Here is a 20,197-nt window from a genome sequence, read left to right as displayed (position 1 = left end):
TATTTAACGGTAAGATTTTTTATGTGTTTTAAACTGTAAAATTTTGAAATATTTTTACAATTTAAAATAACTGTTTTCTATTTGAATATTATTTTTTATGTAATTCATTCCTGTGATTTCAAAGCTAGATTTTTAGCATCCACTCACATGATCCTTCAGAAATCATTCTAATATTCTGATTTGTGGCTCAAAAAACATTTATTATTATGTATATTATTTTTTTTCAGGTTTCTTTGATAAATAGAAAGTTCAGAAAAACAGCATTTATCTGAAATAGCAGTTTTTTGTAACATTATAAATGTCTTCATCACCACTTTTGACCAATTTAAAGCATCCTTGCTAAATAAAATTATTAATTTAATATTTCACACTATAACAGCGTTTGCTGTATATTGGATCATAGAAATGCTGGCTTGGTGAGCAGAAGAGAATTCTTTGAAAAAATCTTAAAATCTAATTTCTTTGACTGGTAGTGTACATATGTGACCCTGGACCACAAAACCAGTCTTAATTCGCTGGGGTATATTTGTAGCAATAGCCAAAAAAACATCGTATAGGTCAAAATTATTGATTTTTCTTTTACACCAAAAATCATTAGGAAATTAAGTAAAGATCATGTTTCATGAAGATATTTAGTAAAATTCGTACTGTAAATATATCAAAACTTAATTTTTGATTAGTAATATGCATTAGTAAGAGCTTCATTTTGACAACTTTAAAGGTGATTATCTCAATATTTAGATTTTTTTGCACCCTCAGATTCCATTTATTCAAATAGTTGTATCTCGGCCAAATATTGTCCTATAACAAACATCAATGAAAAGCTTGTTTATTCAGCTTTCAGATGATGTATAAAGCTCAATTTCAAAAAATTGATCCTTGTGACTGGTTTTGTGGTCCAGGGTCACATATCAGATAATAAGATACGAATGAATACTATTAATAATTAATGGTTTTTACAAGGTATTCTGTACTAAGAATTTGGCTTCAAATAAACAAATAACATTTACTGTAAAATGTTTTTTTTTTTTAAGATTTTACAGCAGTAATAGCAATTGTACTTACTGTGGCCAAAATAACAATTACAACAGAACATTTTTGTAAGAATAAGGCCTTTTCTGTCCAAAATCCATCGTCATTCACTTCACATCGGAGGGTATGGAATACATAAGTTGCTGACGTCTAACTCACGCGACGCGATGGTTACATAAACGCCTCTTCGACGTCATCAGCCCGATTCTGGTAGTTTTTGGGGAAGAGGAAGACATGGCCGCAAGGTTACTGCTGAGAAGCGCCGTCCGGGCCGCAACGACTTGCAGGGCCTCTCCAGCAGTCGCTCTGAGCCGAGGAATGGCAGCGGGAGGTCAGTCTTTTATCTCGGGGTGTTTTTAATAACCGAAACGCGCCGCAGCATCATTTGTGAGGCAGTTTGAACGCGTGCCAAGGACGCGATGCCTTCCGCGGAGGTCGATGCGTTTACCGCGTCGGAAGTCAAAATGGGAAAACATTGTTTAGTTATTATTTCTCGTGTGAAATTTTAAGAGATTGTGTTTATTTATTATTTCAATGTGTATTGTTGCGATATAGCCTATTGGTTTAATTTTAAAGAGAAAATACAAATGCGTTATATCGACTATTAGCAGTGTACAGAAATGGACAGATGTGGTCAAAATGAGAAATCATAATAAAAAGTTTATTCATGCAGGTATTCCCACTGACGAGGAGCAAGCAACTGGACTGGAGAAGAAGATTATGAATGCTATGAAAACAGGCACAGTATGTATTATGATATGTTGCATCAAACTTGCATCAAATATTGGTTACATTGCAAGAAAAAAAATTCACCCAAAAATGAAATTCTGTCTTTATTTACTCACCCTCAAGTTACATGTAATGTAATGTTGTGTAATTTAATTACAAAATAAATGCAACTGTCATCTGTTACTGAGAAAAAAAAAAGTGTAATTAAATTAGTTATTAAACGTTAACAGTTACAAAGTGGGTTACATATAAGTACTACTTGTATTAATATTTACTATTTTTTGTTACAATTTTAAAGATGTACTACTGGTTTAAATGTTTAAATATGATTAAAAGTTTAAAACATTTGTTAGAAATTTAGGTGCTTAAACTTCTTGAAGTACTTGAATTTGTCTTTTCAAATTTAAGGCCTGGAAAACCCTTAAAATAGCAATATTTGTAAAGAGGTACTTGGAAAAAGTGCTTGAATCATTGAAAGACAGTATGAAATGTTTTGTAGAAATGATTTTTTTTTTTTTTTTTTTTTTTTTTTTTTTTTTAAGCATAAGCATATATCTTTTCACACAGTTAAAAAAAAATATACTTTTTTTGCTTATTTCAGTTCGTGTCATAAAAATAGTGAGCTAATGTTGTGTAAACATGGCGGAAGATTTAAAAAGAGGAACCGATGAACTGAATCAATTGAGTCATTTACACTGCAACCGCTCTGATTGATTCAAACTCGTGACTTTGATTGTCACTTCCAGCGATTCACTAGCAAAAGCCAGATCAAATTAAAAGAGCCATTCGTTTTTGAATTTCGACATCACTTGTAATGATTTAAAAAGCATGTGGGTGAAACGGAGCTATTCGAAACTCTGAATCAGTTAAATCATTGTGTCGCAAAATGATTCAGTGTTTTGAAGCGCTCCAATCGCATAGCATATCACGAGTCACTCGTTTCAGATCAGGACTTTAAGTCTTGTACAGCGAATCATTTGATTCAGATGGACCTTTGGAGTGGGTTCGCAAATCATTTGACTTTTGGGACTTTGAATCGTGAATCATTTGATTCAGATCGGAATGCGTATCAAATGATTCTAAATATGCAAAGTTCCGATCTAAGTTAAATGATTCGCGATTCGTGCTCCCGAGTCGTGATCTGAAATGATGGTTCGAAATGATTGTTGAGGTTAGGACTTTGGAGTATGGATCGCGAATAATTTGATTCAGATCGGGATTTCAGAGGGGTTTTGTGAATCTTTTTTTATTTTCGTAAACCGTAGAAAACATCAAACAATTAAGGCAGAACAGTTATACAAACAAGACAAAGAAAAAGGAAAAAAAGTATTAACTAATACAAATCCATTTTGTTATAGTAAAAGTGTAGTATACTTTGTAACACTTCAGTACTAATACTTTGCATGTGCTTTTTATCAGTATATTTTTTATTTATTTTTAAAGAAGACTTTTTTTTAATAAGTGAGATCTCTGTAACTGCAACATAATTGCAATAGTTACACTACTTGTTGTACAGAGATTCTAGTCCTATAAAGGACATTTCAAATGAATTTCAGGGTATACATTTTAATACCTCATGATCTCCTTGAGAATCGAACCCATGACCTTGTTGTTGCCAATGACATGCTCTACATAGGTTCTAGTCCTTTAAAGGACATTGCAAACAAATTCCAGGGTATACATTCTATAAGGTCATTGTTTTTCTTCCCAGGGATTTAAACCCATGACCTTGCCAATAACATGCTATACAGGGTTTCTAGGGCTTTAAAGGACATTTCAAACAAATCCCAGGATATATGTTGCATGAGGTCATGAACCTATGACCTTGGTGTTACAGGGATTCTAGTCCTTTAAACAGACTCTATAAATTGACTGATTTCATGTTCTTCTGTCTCCCAGGATCCTTACAGCGTGCTGAAGCCCAAGAAGTATGCCGGGTCAAAGTCAGACCCCCATCTTGTACCTTCCATCACCAACAAAAGAATCGTTGGCTGTGTCTGTAAGTCAAAACTCTTGAGTCCACGTACTTAATTTTACAGTTTTAGTTAGAGGTTGTGTTAAACGTGTGTATGTGTGTCTGTCCAGGTGAGGAGGACAACACCGCTATCGTGTGGTTCTGGCTCCATGAGGGTGAAGCCCAGCGTTGTCCTTCATGCGGCTCTCATTACAAGCTAGTGCCTCATGATCTTCCTCACTGATCCCGCTGCCTCCACCACAGCGTCGTATCCTAAAATTCCAGAGACGTTGTGACCTCATTCATGTTTGTCTTTTTGCAAAGAAGTACAGGAGCTGTAACCTGTCCTCCTGGTGTGGGACACAATCATTTAACAATTCCAAAAAAATAACAGTTTACTTAAATTATTGGAGTGTACTTTTTGCGTTTGGTCAGGTTACACCTAATAAACATGCTTACTCTGACTTTGACTCTTGTGTTTTAATTCAAGTTCATTAAATTCTGATTAAAAGTCTGGATTTTACTAAATTTGTTTCTCATGATCTTAATATTTTAATTCAATGATTGAAATTAGTTTTGAAGACAAACATAAATTGTGCTATGTGTATGAATTTCTTTACAAAATAATATTTTAATTTGAATAATAGGTAAATTAATAATAGTAAAAAAATAGTAGTAATAAAAGTGTGTCCAAGCCAGTGTTATTTTAGTATTATATATGTACTATTATAGTGTAAATTAATTTTGAGTTGGCTTTTATTTTAATTTTTTCACTTTTCATTCTAATTTTAGTTAAGCAATTTTGTAGCAATGTAATTTCACTCTGTGCTTTTGTCAACTTTATTATTATTTTTTTTATATATATATTGCTATAATTTAGATTTAATTAATTTTCCAGTTTAAGTCATTTTAAAACTTCAACCTTTTTAATTTGAGTTAGTTGCCAAGGCATAATTTCTAATTTTTTAAATAAATAACATTTCTCCATTTTGTATTTTATTTCAATAAATAGGATGTTTTATTTTATTATTATTATTAAAAACCACATGGTTTATAACTGGCATTTTAATCAATTTTATATAAAATGTCTTTTTTGGCCTTGGCTTCTTATTGGTTAATGGTGTTTTTTTTATTTTATTTGTATTGCACTTTTATTATTTGCAAAGGTTGTTGTTGTTTCGTGACTTATAGCTTTCATTTATTTTTGTGTTTTTATTAAACAGCCCAAATCCTTTCATATATGGTTTGCCATAAAGGTGTCCGAACTCCCAATAGTAAGTTCGCCTGGTTGTTACTGTATTTGTACTTTCTTCCTGTGTCCACAAGGGGTCATTTGTTTGTAAAAATAAGAAAAAAGCCTTTGGGAAGAAAGCAAACATAGGCGTCATAAAACCAGATTATTATCACACTTTATTATTTCTGTATTGCTTCAAATGTCTAACATACAACTACAGTATTTTATTAAATAATCTGTTTATGAGTTTAATAATATTATGAAGTGTCTATATAATTTACGTATTATTTCATACAGTGTTACGTCTTACAATCTGCTACCGCACAACACATTTTCAATATATTGTATTTCAAGCGTTATATTTCAATGTTATTTATATATTAGTGTTAATTATTCTGGTCATTAAAATGCAGATTGCACATTATTAATTTGTGATACAGCTGTAAGTCAAGGCTAATATTCTGTCTTTCAGAATGGCTGAGCAAATTGGCTTTTATGTCTGCTCTTCATATGACAAAAAAACACAACATTTTAGTGTTGATTGCCTAATGGTTATTAGCATAATGGAATTCATCAACATGATTTCCAAGCTGCCGTTTCAGCCTCTCTCCTGTTTACCGCACCTACCTACAGTATGTTAATCGTTTCATAAGCATTGCAGGCACACGTCACTTTGTTTATCGCTTTGAAAGTCATTATAATCAATGCATCAAGAGATTTTTTTCACAAATGTGAAAAATGCCCTTAGTGGGTCATTTATGCCTCTTGTTTTTTCATTTCACTGACAAGAAAAACTGAAAGTGAGATGCTATGTGCAATTTGCACATAATTGCCAACATTTGCTGAGGCAGACTGTGAAAGCGAGGAAATGCAACACAGAGACATTTGAGGGAGATATTATATCCTGTGAATTGCTCTATTGAGCTGTTAAACATTGTGCCACTGTGAAGAAAAATTTTACTGCATATATTTTGCTTTTTTCCCCACAAGAGTGTCTTCCAGAACTGGTAGTCATTTATATTTGCAGTTTAAAGGTACAGTTCACACAAAAATAAAGGTTTGCTGAAAATGTTCTCACCCCCAGGCCATCCAAGATGTAGATGAGTTTGTTTCTATCAGAACAGATTCAGAGAAATTTAACATTACATCACTTGCTCACCAATGGATCCTCTGCAGTGAATGGGTGCCGTCAGAATGAGAGTCCAAACAGTTAAAAAAAAAAACATCACAATAATCCAGTAGTAATGTAACCACTCCAGTCCATCAGTTAAGGGAGAAGTCCACTTCCAGAACAACAATTTACAAATAATGTACTCACCCCCTTGTCATCCAAGATGTTCATATCTTTCTTTCTTCAGTTGTAAAGAAATTATGGTTTTTGAGGAAAACATTTCAGAATTTTTCTTCATATAATGGACTTCAATTGTGCCCCCGATTTTGAACTTCCAAAATGTAGTTTAAATGCAGCTTTAAAAGGCTCTAAACAATCCCAGCTGAGGAAGAAGGGTCTTATCTAGCGAAACGATCAGTCCTTTTTTTTTTTGAAAAATAAACATTTGTATACTTTTTAAGCACAAAAGCTCGTGTAGCACAGGCTCTGGGATACGCGTTCACAACGCTACGTACTATTGAATCACATCGAAAGGTCACATGGAACTACAGACCCAGTGTTTACAATGCGAACGCGCAAAGACTAACAAAGTGCAAGTAAGTCAAACGCTGTTTACAAACAAAAAGCTACAATGATGTCGGACGATTCTGATGGGAAGTTCAGATCATTTTACCGACTCGTACATTTGAGTCTCGTTCAGCAAAAAAAAAAAAAAAAAAAAATCTTTTTTCGAGTCATTTCAGCAAAATATAATAAAAATGTTACACGTTACTTCCCTAACACATCTACTGCTTACACAAATGTTAATCACACTACAAACAAGACAAAACTCTAATGCTATAAAAAAAAAAAAAAAATAAGATTAATTCATTGTTTACCTGGTCTTTAGTCTATGATTAGCTCACCTCACCTCTTATCTGACAAGTTTTTGGGTTTGTCGTTCGTTCATCACGTGACAGCACCATAAGATGAACAAACGACTCGAAAAACCCGAACACTCTAAACAGGTGAACTAATTTCAGTACAGAACCTAATAGGATGTTGTGCATGCACGACTGAACAAATCACTCCCCGAGACGACTTGTTCTTCCCGAGTCACATTAAAGATCCGTTCAAAATGAACAAATCATTCAAGAATGCGCATCCCAGAGCCTGTGCTACAAAAACTTTTGTGCTTACAAAGTATACAAATTTTTATTTTTCAAAAAAAATGACTGATCGTTTTGCTAGATAAGACCCTTCTTCCTCAGCTGGGATTGTTTAGAGCCTTTTGAAGCTGCATTTAAACTACATTTTGGAAGTTCAAAATCAGGGGCACAATTGAAGTCCATTATATGAAGAAAAATTCTGAAATGTTTTCCTCAAAAACCATAATTTCTTTACAACTGAAGACAGAAAGACATGAACATCTTGGATGACCAGTGGGTGAGTAAATTATTTGTAAATTGTTGTCCTGGAAGTGGACTTCTCCTTTAATGTCTTAATGTAAATGACGCAAAAAGATGCACTTTTGTTAGAAACAAATCCATCATTAAGATGTTTTTAACTTCAAACCACTGCTTCTGGCCAAAATATGAGTCTATATTCCATGATAACACTTCATTCAGTGAAAAAGTCCATCTCCTGTCATCCTCTCATTAAAATTAAAATCCACCAAGATATTTGATTAGAACTGTTGTGTACTGTTTTCACTGTTTTAAACAGTGCCTGGTCTGTGCATATTTCTCTCCTAATTCAGATGAGACAACCTTATCACTGTAAAAAGCAATCTTATGGATAGAGAACTCACAAACAATTGTTTAAAGTTAAAAATGCCATTATGATGGTTTTGTATCTTACAAACGTGCTGGTTTCACTTCAGAAGACAGTAACTGATGGACTGGAGTGGTGTGGATTATTGTGATGTTTTTATCAGATGTCTGGACTCTCATTCTGACGGCACCCATTCACTGCAGAGGATCCACTGGTGAGTAAGTGATGTGATGCTACATTTCTCCAAATCTGTTCTGATGAACAAACAAACTCATCTACATCTTAGATGGCCTGAAAGTGAGTAATTTTCAGCAAATTATCATTTTTGGGTAGACTATCCCTTTAAATAAGTTTAAAAACGTGCTTACTTTTGCACATAACAGAATTCTACTTATGTTAGGGTGAAAGGTAACAGTGTCGCTGAACTGTACAAAAAGGGGCTGTTGAGAAAAGTTAAAAGGCAAGGCAACATGATGCGCTGAGATTTTTCAGTTCACTCAACAACTGTCTTAATAAATTATTCATGCTGCAATGCACGCTGGGTGCTCACAAACCCTCAGCAAACCAGCAACTGTTTTGTTTGTTCAGATCTCGCAGACAACAACCAGACTTGTTAGAACAATATTTGGTAGAACATGTGTTTTTATGTAGATTGTATGCAAAGTAAATCCTGGGCTGTGTTGGAATATTTGCTACATACTGTGCAGTATTCAGTGCAGTAAATAAAACAGCATCCATTATTTCACACTAAATGTTTTTATTAGTAGCATGATAAATTGACCGTGACCACACTACATTTGTCACATGACCTCATCGTATTGCATGCAATTAATTCAGCGACTGATGGTCAGTTATTATTTTATTTTGTATTTTTTTGTGTAAATGCTGTAAAATTGGTGGTCCAATGTAAAAATGACAAGAAAGGTCAATGGAAACGGAAGGTAAAGTCAAGCACAAAAAAATGGGCGTGGGCATTAGTACATTTTGTGGGTCTGGCTTTCGGTCTCATCTGCGTCCAGCTATTTTTAGCTGTATGAAACAGCTCGTTTTGCTGCTTGGTATTGCAAACTGGTGTCTTACCTAGGGGTGTGTGATATATACTGTCTGCGATAATATCGTAATTGTTGTTTTAACGATGTTCATTTTGACATTATCAAGTATTTTGCAAAAACTATTCAAAACATCTACAGTGAGTGCATGCATTACGTGAAGTCTAGTGCACATTAGTGTGTTCACTGCATGATTCAGTCTATTAAAAAATACAATTAGAATGATCACAAATTCAAGACATGGGGACATAAAATGTATAGATTTATTCCACTTCATATAGTTAATCAATATCACATGAAGAGTGCCGTTTTCCTCTCCCAAAAGAATTAAGAGACTTAAGTTTTAGACACCATATTGCCTGTTTTTGCTCTATTTCACTAACAAAAATCATTCCAAACACAGCCACACCACTGTTTTGCGTCTCTGAGCAACATGACGGTGTTTCGTTACTGAATGATTCAACCGTTTATAAATGATTCGGTTAAATCTCAATGGCTCACTTATTAACTGTGACTTACTGACACCTACTGGTGGTTTAAAGTGTCTTTTTTATTATCTAAATAACTTCAAATATCAGTATTGACCGTTTTATGTTTAAAATATCAAAACATTATTTATGCATTTGTAACTGCAGCTGAAATGCATTCATGGCCTGCATTAAACAGTGTGTAAATACATCTTAATGCCACTTCAGGGTCGAACTCTGCGCTCAAGCCGAGCCTCGGGTTCGAGCCTCCATTAAGGACAGCAAGCCAAGTTTGTTTACCATTGCCCATTAGGACTGGATAGGCAGGTGAACTCGTGAAATGCCCATAAAAGGTAAAAATCTGTTTAAACTTATTAGAAAAGACCCATTTCTATCAGTGTGAAGTGACCACTATATAGAATATGAAGAATATAAAAAAAGTTGTCAGTTGAGTCAGTTGTCGATGGTAGTCCTTAAAACACCAGTACAATAACACACTCAGCAAATTAATGTCTAATTATCGTTATTGATAAAATCCCAGAAAATATTGAGATATTTTTGTCAATATCGTACACCCCTAGTCTTACCATATTATTTTAATGTATAACATTGAACACACTGGTTAGTGGTGCAAACAGTTTTAGCGTTTACTGTGCATTGTTATTCTTGTTATTTCCCTATAGTGGATAATGCACAAGAAGTCTCACCCATAGGCTTACTTCTGTGTTGGCGAAAATGTGGATAACAGTGGCTTCCAACCACATTCCTGGAGCCCCCCCAACACTGCACATTTTGCATCTCTCCTTTGTCTGACACACCCATTTCCGGTCTTGGAGTCTCTACTAATGAGCTGAGGAGCTGAATCAGGTGTGTTTGATTAAGGAGACATGGAAAACATGCAGTGCTAAGGGGGCTCCAGGAATGTAAGTACATTCACGCCATGTCGAAATTACCATAATTACGAAGTTTCAACTTGTAAAAAGGGTTCACGTCCTCGTAGAACCCGTAATTACACCTGATAAACTGGGAATTCTCTGAGAGTTATTGCTGCGTTCACGCCATATCGTAATTACCGCAATTTCGAGATGACAACATGTGACATTCTACTCTGAGCTGTTCACGTCCTCAGACTCGGAATTATGCTTTTCTATGGCAACACTATCAACGCCTAAACAGAGCCTACATTGGTCAGGTGGTACAGCGGTCATGTTGTACTGTTACTGTTTCCAAGATTCTTAAGTTCTGAATGGATCTGATGGATACTTTACTGTCCCATGAGGCTACAGAAGCGGAATTGTGAATTTCAGTGAATCGAAACAACTGACACTGGTCACATGACAATGACAACATGATGAATGGATGTATGTCACTCATTCATATTATATAGAACATACGCTGCATCTGAAATCCATCTGAAATCAAATACATCCCCATTATAAAGTATCCAAAAATAGTATGCCAACAGTGTAGTTGTGTCGGAATTCTTAGTTTTCGAAAAATAGTAGACAAAAATTATTCACAATCCAAACCAGTAAGGCCTTCATTCATCTTCAGAATCCAAATTAAGATATTTTCTATGAAATCTGACAGCAATGCAACTGACACGTTCAAGACCCAGAAAGGTAGTAAGGACATCATTAAAATAGTCCATGTGACCATGTGAACGTTTTCGAAGACTGAAACGGAAGAGAAGAAATTGTTGAATAAAGTCGTGTGTTGTGAATTTTCCTCTGGAGCTCAAATTTTTCAACTTGCGTGGAAGATGGGATTGAGGCAAATATTGTTCGTTTGCGGCAAACGCGTCACGCATTTCATGTCATTCTCACCACCTGCCATGATTTACGCATCTGCAAAATGTCTGTTAACCCAGATAGCACACATACATCTGCAAGATGTCTGTTAAAGATCTCTTGATCTGGAAAGCATCTGCTGTGTACAAACATTTGACAGACGTTTGTAAGACGTCAGTTTTACATACATTCTAAATCATAAACATCTTAAAGATATCTAATAGACGTCTATTTGACATCTGATAGGAAACATTCTATAGATGTATTACAGATGAGCAAACACACTAAAAAAAATGTATCTTCCAGATGTAAATACAGACGTCAAATAGACATCTCTGTGATGTCTGTGTTTGTATGTAATCTACTTGCATGAATAATTAAATTCACTTTTTGGTATTAACACACCAGACTTTTTTTTTTAAACTTTTTTAATCACCATGAACAGAAGAACCTGAAACAGAATGTGATTTTCTAGCTGTCGCAAAGCACACTTCGCATATGGAAAATGTAATACCCAGATAGCACATGTACGACTGCAGGATGTCCGTTAAAGATCACCTGATCTGGAGGGCATCATCATAAACTCATATAATCATAAACATCTTAAAGACATCTAATAGATGTCTATTTGACATCTGATAGGAAACATCCTAAAGACGTATTGCAGATGAGCAAACACTGTAAAAAAAATACATCTTCCAGATGTAAATGCAGACGTCAAATAGATATCTCTGTGATGTATGTGTGCTATCAGAGTAGGTTACGTGAGTATTTTGTGTCGTAATATCCAACTATGCACAATGCACAGCACGCAGAATTTACGTAAAACAGTATGGTCAAAATCTAATTCCTAATTACAGTGTACTAGCATTTTTACAATCTTTTCAATTTCCCATGCAACTTAAGTTAAAGTTATGCTTATGTTTTTTAATGGATGAAAGGATCTCGAGGTCAGAAGTGAACTATCTTCCGTTTATCCTTTTAGTGGCGTCATCTACATAATGTGACCGTCCTTGCAGTGTCTACTCGTTGAATAGAGTTCCAATGACGGGCGACCCGTGACACGTAATGAAAGTGACGAGAGATGTAATGAGATAAATGAGGACGTTTTGCCCCCTCTAACGGGTTGCCTATCACATCTGGCTGAAGATGATTGAATAATACCGCTCAGTACTCTTGAAGGACCCGGTATGTTCCCACAAAATAACTGAAAAAGCCAAAGCTCCGGGCGGTCCGCGCATGTTGTGAGATTACAGAGAGATGAAGATGAAATTATGTGAATGTCGAGTGGATGTACGTTTAATGTCCTTCCCTTCTCTTTTAAATGTTTTTAACATCTCTTCTTGACTTGTTAGAGTATAAGAGCTTGTCTTTAAATATTCTCTGAGAAAGTGTTGAGCGATATTGGCATTCTAACAAGTGAAAAAGACGATTTCAGGAAGACAAGGAAGCATTAGTCATGTCTAGCGTTTCACAAGTGCATCAACAAGGTTGTTCTTTGTGATTCGAGCAACTGCGTTCAATATGATGACGGTAATGTTATATAATAGTGCTTCCAGAGCCATGCTAACAACAGGTGCACAGTCTCACAGAGAATACATGTGTTTCCTGAGGATATACTGCGACTGGATGTTTCATATCCTCGGATGTACATCGTTTTTGATAGGCTAGACTTCTCTGAGTTATTAATATTTTAATAGCTGTATTGTTTTCAAGCCAAAAATGGCTCTTAGTCTAGTCATCTCTGCTGTTCAGTTCTCCACTCCTGTTCTGCATTTCTCAGCGGGCCGAGAAAACAACTGTGGAAGGGGAGAATTTTAAGGAAGGATGGATTTGAATGTACCCGAGGAGACCAGCCAAAGACATTTGGCAGGCGGGGTCCGTCACACAAGGGCACGAGAGACACACAACGCATCTCAGGACAATAGTCTATGATTAGCACTGTGCTTATCTGCGCAACGCCGCCTGCCATTAGTGTGCTGCAGGGGCGCTGTCTCCATAGCAACCAATCTGCCTGAAGTCCAGACCCCAGTTGTGTTTGTCAAAGATCCACTCAGAAACCTCTATTCACTGTTTTCTGCCTTGAAAGCCCATTTAAGGTTATTATGACCGTTGTAGGTGGTGGGGGTGATCGCATAGATCTCAGCATGGCTGTAAAACCTCACATTGACGCAGAAGATTAATTAACCGGTGTGACCCGCGCGCGAACACTTGGACGTGAACCTCACTTGTAGTCAGACACCTGCCACTTGATGTTTTCTGACCCGGCGATGAACGGAAGGTGGAATTGTGTGCGCATTTCTGCACTGACGCATGTTATCGACAAAATAAAAAAAGGCAAAAGGTCTATTAGCTGGGATAATTCAGTTACCGCATTTGCTATTGCTAATAGCAGTTAGTTAGAGACCCTTAAGCACAAGTGTTAAACTTTGGCATGTAGCTCAACCCACAACATTTATGCAATCCACCTTATTTTTCCCGTAAGATCAGGAACAACCATTTGTAAATTTTATGAGTCTGGGTTTCGGTCTTACCTGCATCCAGCTATTTTTAGCTATACAAAACAGCTCATTTTGCTGCTTGATAATAAAATTTTTACAGTTTACTGCATGTTGTTGTTGTTCTTGCTATTTTCCTAAAGCGGCTAATGAACCGGAAGTCTTTTAAACCACTTAGATGTATGATTTTAACCTGGCAGATGATACAATGAAAAATCCCATAGCCTTAGGGACCTGAGGCATATCTGGAGAACAGATATCATAGAGATTTCGGCATAATGAGCAAGTACTCAGAACACCATAGCAACTGCAACTGCAAAATGTTATAATCACACAGAACATGTACGTAACCATGTTGCAACACACTGAAACCCATTTAGTTCACCTTAGCAACTACATAGAAGCAGTGCGTTTAGAAAAGGGGCCTGTCGAAATATACCCCAAAGCCTAGAAAGCCTAAATGAAAATTCAAAACTTCTCAAAACCTGGTCAGCACATGTGACAGACGATTCTAAACAAGCATGCAAAGTTTTAGGGACATTGGACCACAGCTGGTGCTTTAACAGTCATAAACATTAAAACTGAGATGTTTTTGATGAAATCTGAGAGCCTTCTGACCCTGCATAGACACAACGCAACTGACACATTTAAGGCCCAGAAAAGTAGTAAGGGCATCGTTAAAATAGTCCACCGAGATACGGAAGAGAAGAAATTGTTGAATAAAGTCGTTTATTAGTCATTTATTATTAGGGTTCAAGCACGTAACACTGAAACCCTGTTATAATTGTTAGAATGGCCAAGGATGGGCAAACCCAATGTAAAACTGATTGCGCAGACCAATCCGTTAGTCATAGAGACTTGAAATTTGGAGGGATGGTAGTACTCACACCGTCTACAACGCCACCAAGACTCGCTACAATGATCAAAAGTACAAAATCACTCATAACTCCTAAACCCCTTGTCGCAGGCTCCAGTGTGCAAAATTTTGGGGTATTTAGCTTTTTTTTGAAAACCTAGTTTTGCTAACTAGTCCTAGGTTTTTCACCTGATCGGAACCAAACCAGTGCAGGAAGATTCCAATAATGAATATCAATAATTGTTGCAAAGGGATGCTAAAACATTCGAAAAGGGTAGTGCTGCCTTTACTAAAATGCTGTAACTTTTGATCAGATTGAGGTATCTTTGCCAAACTCACAACTTGTATGTAAGAGCTGAATCTGAGGTCACGTGAAAAAAGTCGCAGAGCTTGGCCACTTGATGGTGCTATAAAAGGGAAAAAACATAAAAACGGCCGTAACTACGCAACTGTTTGTTATATCGACATGAAAATTAGTACGCACAGTCTTGGTCCAAAGTCCCACAAGTGCCTATAAGGACATTTGTGTATCTCACAAATAAAAGGGCCGCCATAGGCTGGTGAACTTGCATGTATTAAGACAAGCATGTATTAGACAAGGTTGATCAAAGGGTAAATCGGAATGAAACTTGGTGGGCCTATTTGACTTATGGCCCTAAAGGTATGTGAGAAAATGTAAAGAAATCGCCCACTGGAGGGCAATATCGCATTTTTTAAGGCCGTACTTTTGCAAACTAGTCCTGGGTTTTTCACTCAATCTGGTAAAAACAACTGCAGTACAATTCTCTGAATTCTCTAGGTCAATAAATTTTTAAAAAAGGTTGAAATTTACCCTTTGGGAAGCTATAACAGGGTCATTTAGAAAAGGGGCCTGTCCAAATATACCCAAAAGCCTATAAAGCATAAACAAAAACTCAAAACTTCACAAAACTTGGTGAGCACATGCGACAGGTGATTCTAAACAAGCATGCACTGTTTTAGGGAGATCGAACCACAGCTGGTGCTATAACAGTCATAAACATTAAATAACATCATATTTCTATTTGCCAAAAATAGCTTTGAACATGTCAGTTGTGTTGCTGTCTATGCTGGGACAGAAAGCTCTCGGATTTCATCTTAATTTGTGTTCTGAAGATGAACAGAGGTCTTACAGGTTTGGAATGACATGAGGGTGAGTAATTAATGACAGAATTTACATTTTTGGGTGAACTATCCCTTTAATTCAATTATATCATAAGTAACTAATTAGATTACAAAAAATTAAAAGTAATCTCTTACTTTTTCAAGAGAAAAGTAATTAAATTACAGTCATTAATTACTTAGTATTGCATTGCACCCTGCACTATTTTAGCTAATGCTGTTTTGAAAAGTGCATGGTCATCACACACCATTCATGTCTTCTCTTGCTGTGCATTGATTGTTTCGTCTCTTCATATTCTCACCCAGATCTCGACAGCACAGCTGCGGTGCTGGCTGGTGCTTGACTTGCACCCTGGTTGAGTCATCTCAAATTAAAGCACATTCTGCTCGGATGCTCCAAAAATGAGGATTATCAAATGCAGACTCACAGCCTGTCTCCTGCTCTGAGGGCACCTGGGTCTTTTTGCAAACAACTTTGCTTAGGGAGAGCCTATTCAGACACATCTGGTCTGCTGAGGAGTTCTGATAAAGACCAGTGTGATTTCAAAGGGAGATAAAACCCCTGAGAATTGCAGTGCGCTGAAAGACTCGGCAGCTCTCTTTACCCCCGGGGTGACTTCAGCCCGGGCACCCGCTGCCACACCATTATGACAGGAGATTCTTTATAATTGCCCATTCCAGAAATGGCAGATAAGGTGTGTGATACGAATTGATCGGACAACTTGAAATTTGATTGGAAAACTTGCTAGAAAAAGAATTTTGTCACATTTGATAGAAGACATTTTTAAGCCAATCATCACATCACAATGTGAATCTATTCAGAATTTTGCACCTCAACTTCTTGATATTTTTTTTCTCTTCTTTAATTGGCATTTTAAAAAATCCTAAATCTAATGAGAAGTCATTCTTTTTAATTATCTGCAATATTTTATTTTGACTTTTTAATATGATCGCTTAAATAAATCTTTCATAGTGGTCACATGAGATTCGCAAGAAGGATTTTATAAAAACCTGTAACTGATTGATTTATGTTAAAGCATTTTACTTTAAATGTAAAAAAGAAAAAAAAAAATATTATGAGTTTATCATATAATTTTCTCGACAATTGCTTTCATAAGAATAAAAACTTGTGGTAAAATATTAATTGATGGTAAAATATCAGTATTATCTTATGGTAAAATATAAATTTGTCGACTAATTATATTAACAAACAAAATTATATTATTATACGAATTACTAAAAACAGAAATAGAAATACTAAAAGTCAGCCCTGTTACCATCATATTTTCCCTTTTTTTAAAAAAAATGAAATATTCCATAAATAAAAAAAATATCATAATGACATAATTCTCTGTAGTTTTACAATTTAAGGTCTCATCTTTTACTGATATATAGTTTTTTAAAGAAAGAAGATTATGCTTGCCAAGACTACATTTATTTGATCAAAAATAAAGTAAAAACAGTCATATTTAATATATTTTAAAATTTAAATTATTCTTGTAAATTATATTTTAAATGCAATCTTGTGATGGAAAGAAATTAGCAGCATTTAAATGTAATTAAAAAAAATACTAACTCAAAATGCATTTTTTTTATTATAAATAATAATAAATATTATATTATATATATATATATTTTTTCTTTACATTTATCATTTCATTTTCCCCACAACTGCTTAAATAAAACATATTAACTTATGTTAAAATATTAACTTAATGGTCTTGTTGACTAAACATGACTAGAATTTAGCTTGTAAAACTTGGACGATGTCATTATGATTTTATGATATGATTTATTTATAGAACATTAAATTACTTTTAAAGGGGAAATATGATGGTAACAGGGTTGACTTTTAGTCTATTTAATAATATATTGTTCTAGCTAAAATCTAAATATATACAGAGATAGAGTAAAGACAGAATACATGGCAATGCATTTTTACAGATTTTGTTAAAAATGGTAAAAAAAAAAAAATATTCATGGTAAAACATTTTACTTTAAATGTGAAGTGTGTACTGTGAATTCATCATTTAATTAGTTAAAATATTAACTAATATTAACTTGTTGATTAAATCTGCAATTTTTAACCCTTCAAAATGAGTCTTTTTTTAACTTTACATATTTAAAATCTCTTTTTAGAAGTTTGCTTCATCATGACATCCAAGAAGTAAAAAACGTGCTCACTGAGCTGAGAAAAATATCAGCCTTATAATTTCATTTTTGCTGTCAGATAGGGGTCAACAGAATGACCATTTCTTTGTGGCTAATTTGAATGCTACATTTTTATCGAAAGCACACTCGAGCACTTGCTGACCTTTTCTTTGAAGAGGTTAAATGGATTCTACATGAATGATCACATTAGGAGGGAAATAAAAAGGGAATTACCTTTTAAAGAGATAGTTCACACAAAAATGAAAATTCTGTAATCATTTACTCACCCTCATGTCATTCCAAAACCGCATGACTTTTTTTTAGTCTCCAGAACATAAGGGGGGAAAAAAAAGGTTTTTCTACCCATACAGCAGAAGTCAATGGGTGCCAAAACTGTCTGGTTACATACGTGACCATGGACCACAAAACCAGTCATAAGGGTCAATTTTATGAAATTGAGATTTACACATTATCTGAAAGCTGAATAAATAAGCTTTCCATTGAAGTATGTTTGTTAGGACAGGACAATATTTGGCCAAGATACAACAGTTTGAAAACCTGGAATCTGAGGGTGCAAAAAAAAAAAAAAATCAAAATATTGAGAAAACCGCCTTTAAATTTTTTGAGTACTTTGTAAAATAAAAGTCCATAATCCATAAAAATTGACTGTTTTTTCTTGAAAATTGTGCTTGATCTGTGCATATTTCTCTCCTGATTCAAACGAAAAACAACCTTTTCACTGGAGAAAGCAATGGATAGAGGACTCATTTAAAGTTAAAAATGTCTTAATGATGGATTTGTTTCTTACAAACATCATACTGATTGCTTCTGTAATATTCTGATGTTTTTATCAGCTGTCTGGACTCTCATTCTGACAGCACCTATTCACTGCAGAGGATGCATTGGTGAGCAAGTGATGTAATGCTAAATGTCTCCAAATCTGTTCTGATGAAAAAACTCATCTACATTTTGCATGGCCTGAGGGTAAGTAAATTCTTATCAAATTTTAATTTTTGGGTGCACTGTTCCTTTAAGGCTACAGTACACTTTTGAAATGTGGCTTTAAAAACAGCCGGTCAAATATTGTACAGTTGTGACCTCATCCGCTGGCACCGTGGGGCAGTGTTGGTTGCTAATGTCGTATTTGTGTCGGTGTGACACCATGGGACCAGTGTGCCAGGGCTGGATCCCCTCCCACTCCACTGGCAAGCAGTCCTCCATCATCTTCTGCCATCTGGCCTTTGATTAGATCACCACAGTTATTTTTTTTTATTACAGTCTTTGCTTTCCTACTGAGCCTGAATGCAACTACCATCTTTTTTATATCCCCTTTCAGATGATATTGTCCAGCACCGCGGGACTGTTAATCTACTGGCTGGGCTTGTGTATAAAACCCGTGAAATAAATCATGTGGCTTAATGTGACATCTGACAGGATGCAAGCGACTCTGAATGCTCTTGGTTTTCGGCAGTGCAAAGACTTTTGAAAGGTTGAAATTTACACAGGCTGCCCAGTATGTGAATAAAATGGACAACATTCATACAAATGTTTAGGGGTAAACACACATAAACTGTTCATCTGAAGTGACACAGCAGGGGCAAAAGTGATCTCTGATTAATTATGCGGCTTGTATTGAGCTTGTAGCAGAAATGACAATGCATGAGAGGACTGCACACAGTCTGTCAGACTCAATACATCTCAGCTCTAGTGCTTATTACATTTATTCATAGTGGAAAGACATAAGGGTCATTACACAACATTACACAACGGGTGCCATCCTTCCCCAACTTCTCTTTACTGTATCAACATTTTAAACAAAATATGTAGAAATGTTGTCTTCGTCTGTATTTTAGGTTTTAGCTAGAATAATATATTATTTAAAAAACAACAACAACAACAACAACAAACACTAAAAGTCAACCCTGCTATCATTTTTGCCCCTTTTAAATTTATGAAATATTTTAATAAAAAAAAAAATAAATGAAAAAAAAACAAAAACAAAAACAAAACAAAACAAAAACAAACAAAAAAAAAAAAAACACTTGACATCATGCTCTCTTCAGGTTTTACAATTTAAAGTCTCCTCTTTTATATATTATGCTTATCAACTTTTAACGTGTTGTTAACATGTTTTAGCATTATGTGCGCAGTTGGGTGGTTGGAACTCAGCTGGCCTAATTCTTCGGTTAGAAAGAACTGGAGCTACTCCAGAGTGAACCTATCCAATCTCTATGTTTATTAATTTGTGTGGATATGTACAAAATGTGGTTTCTGTCAGATAACAAAATAAATATGATAAATATACATGTAATATTATGCAATGACATAGACAAAAAGATAAAACAGTACAATCTATATAAACTATATAATTGTCTGAGGCAATAGGAAACAAAACTAAACAAGAGCTTTTTTCACCTATGAGCACAAAATGCAG

General features: G+C 35.2%; 1 protein-coding gene across 1 annotated transcript; it reads left to right on the top strand.

Annotated features, from left to right (window-relative positions):
* Nucleotides 1-1,206: 1,206 nt before the first annotated feature.
* Nucleotides 1,207-4,179, top strand: LOC127172557 (cytochrome c oxidase subunit 5B, mitochondrial). The gene is made up of 4 exons (XM_051121876.1): nucleotides 1,207-1,363; nucleotides 1,706-1,776; nucleotides 3,661-3,760; nucleotides 3,847-4,179. Exons 1-4 carry the CDS (start codon nucleotides 1,267-1,269, stop codon nucleotides 3,957-3,959), a joined length of 381 nt encoding a protein of 126 aa, XP_050977833.1. The 5' UTR covers nucleotides 1,207-1,266; the 3' UTR covers nucleotides 3,960-4,179.
* Nucleotides 4,180-20,197: the final 16,018 nt, after the last annotated feature.

This window comes from Labeo rohita, chromosome 10 (assembly GCF_022985175.1).
Source record: "Labeo rohita strain BAU-BD-2019 chromosome 10, IGBB_LRoh.1.0, whole genome shotgun sequence".
In the NCBI taxonomy this organism is placed as follows: domain Eukaryota; kingdom Metazoa; phylum Chordata; class Actinopteri; order Cypriniformes; family Cyprinidae; genus Labeo; species Labeo rohita.
Note: the sequence above shows the minus strand (reverse complement) of the source record. Positions and strands in the feature narration are given on the sequence as shown.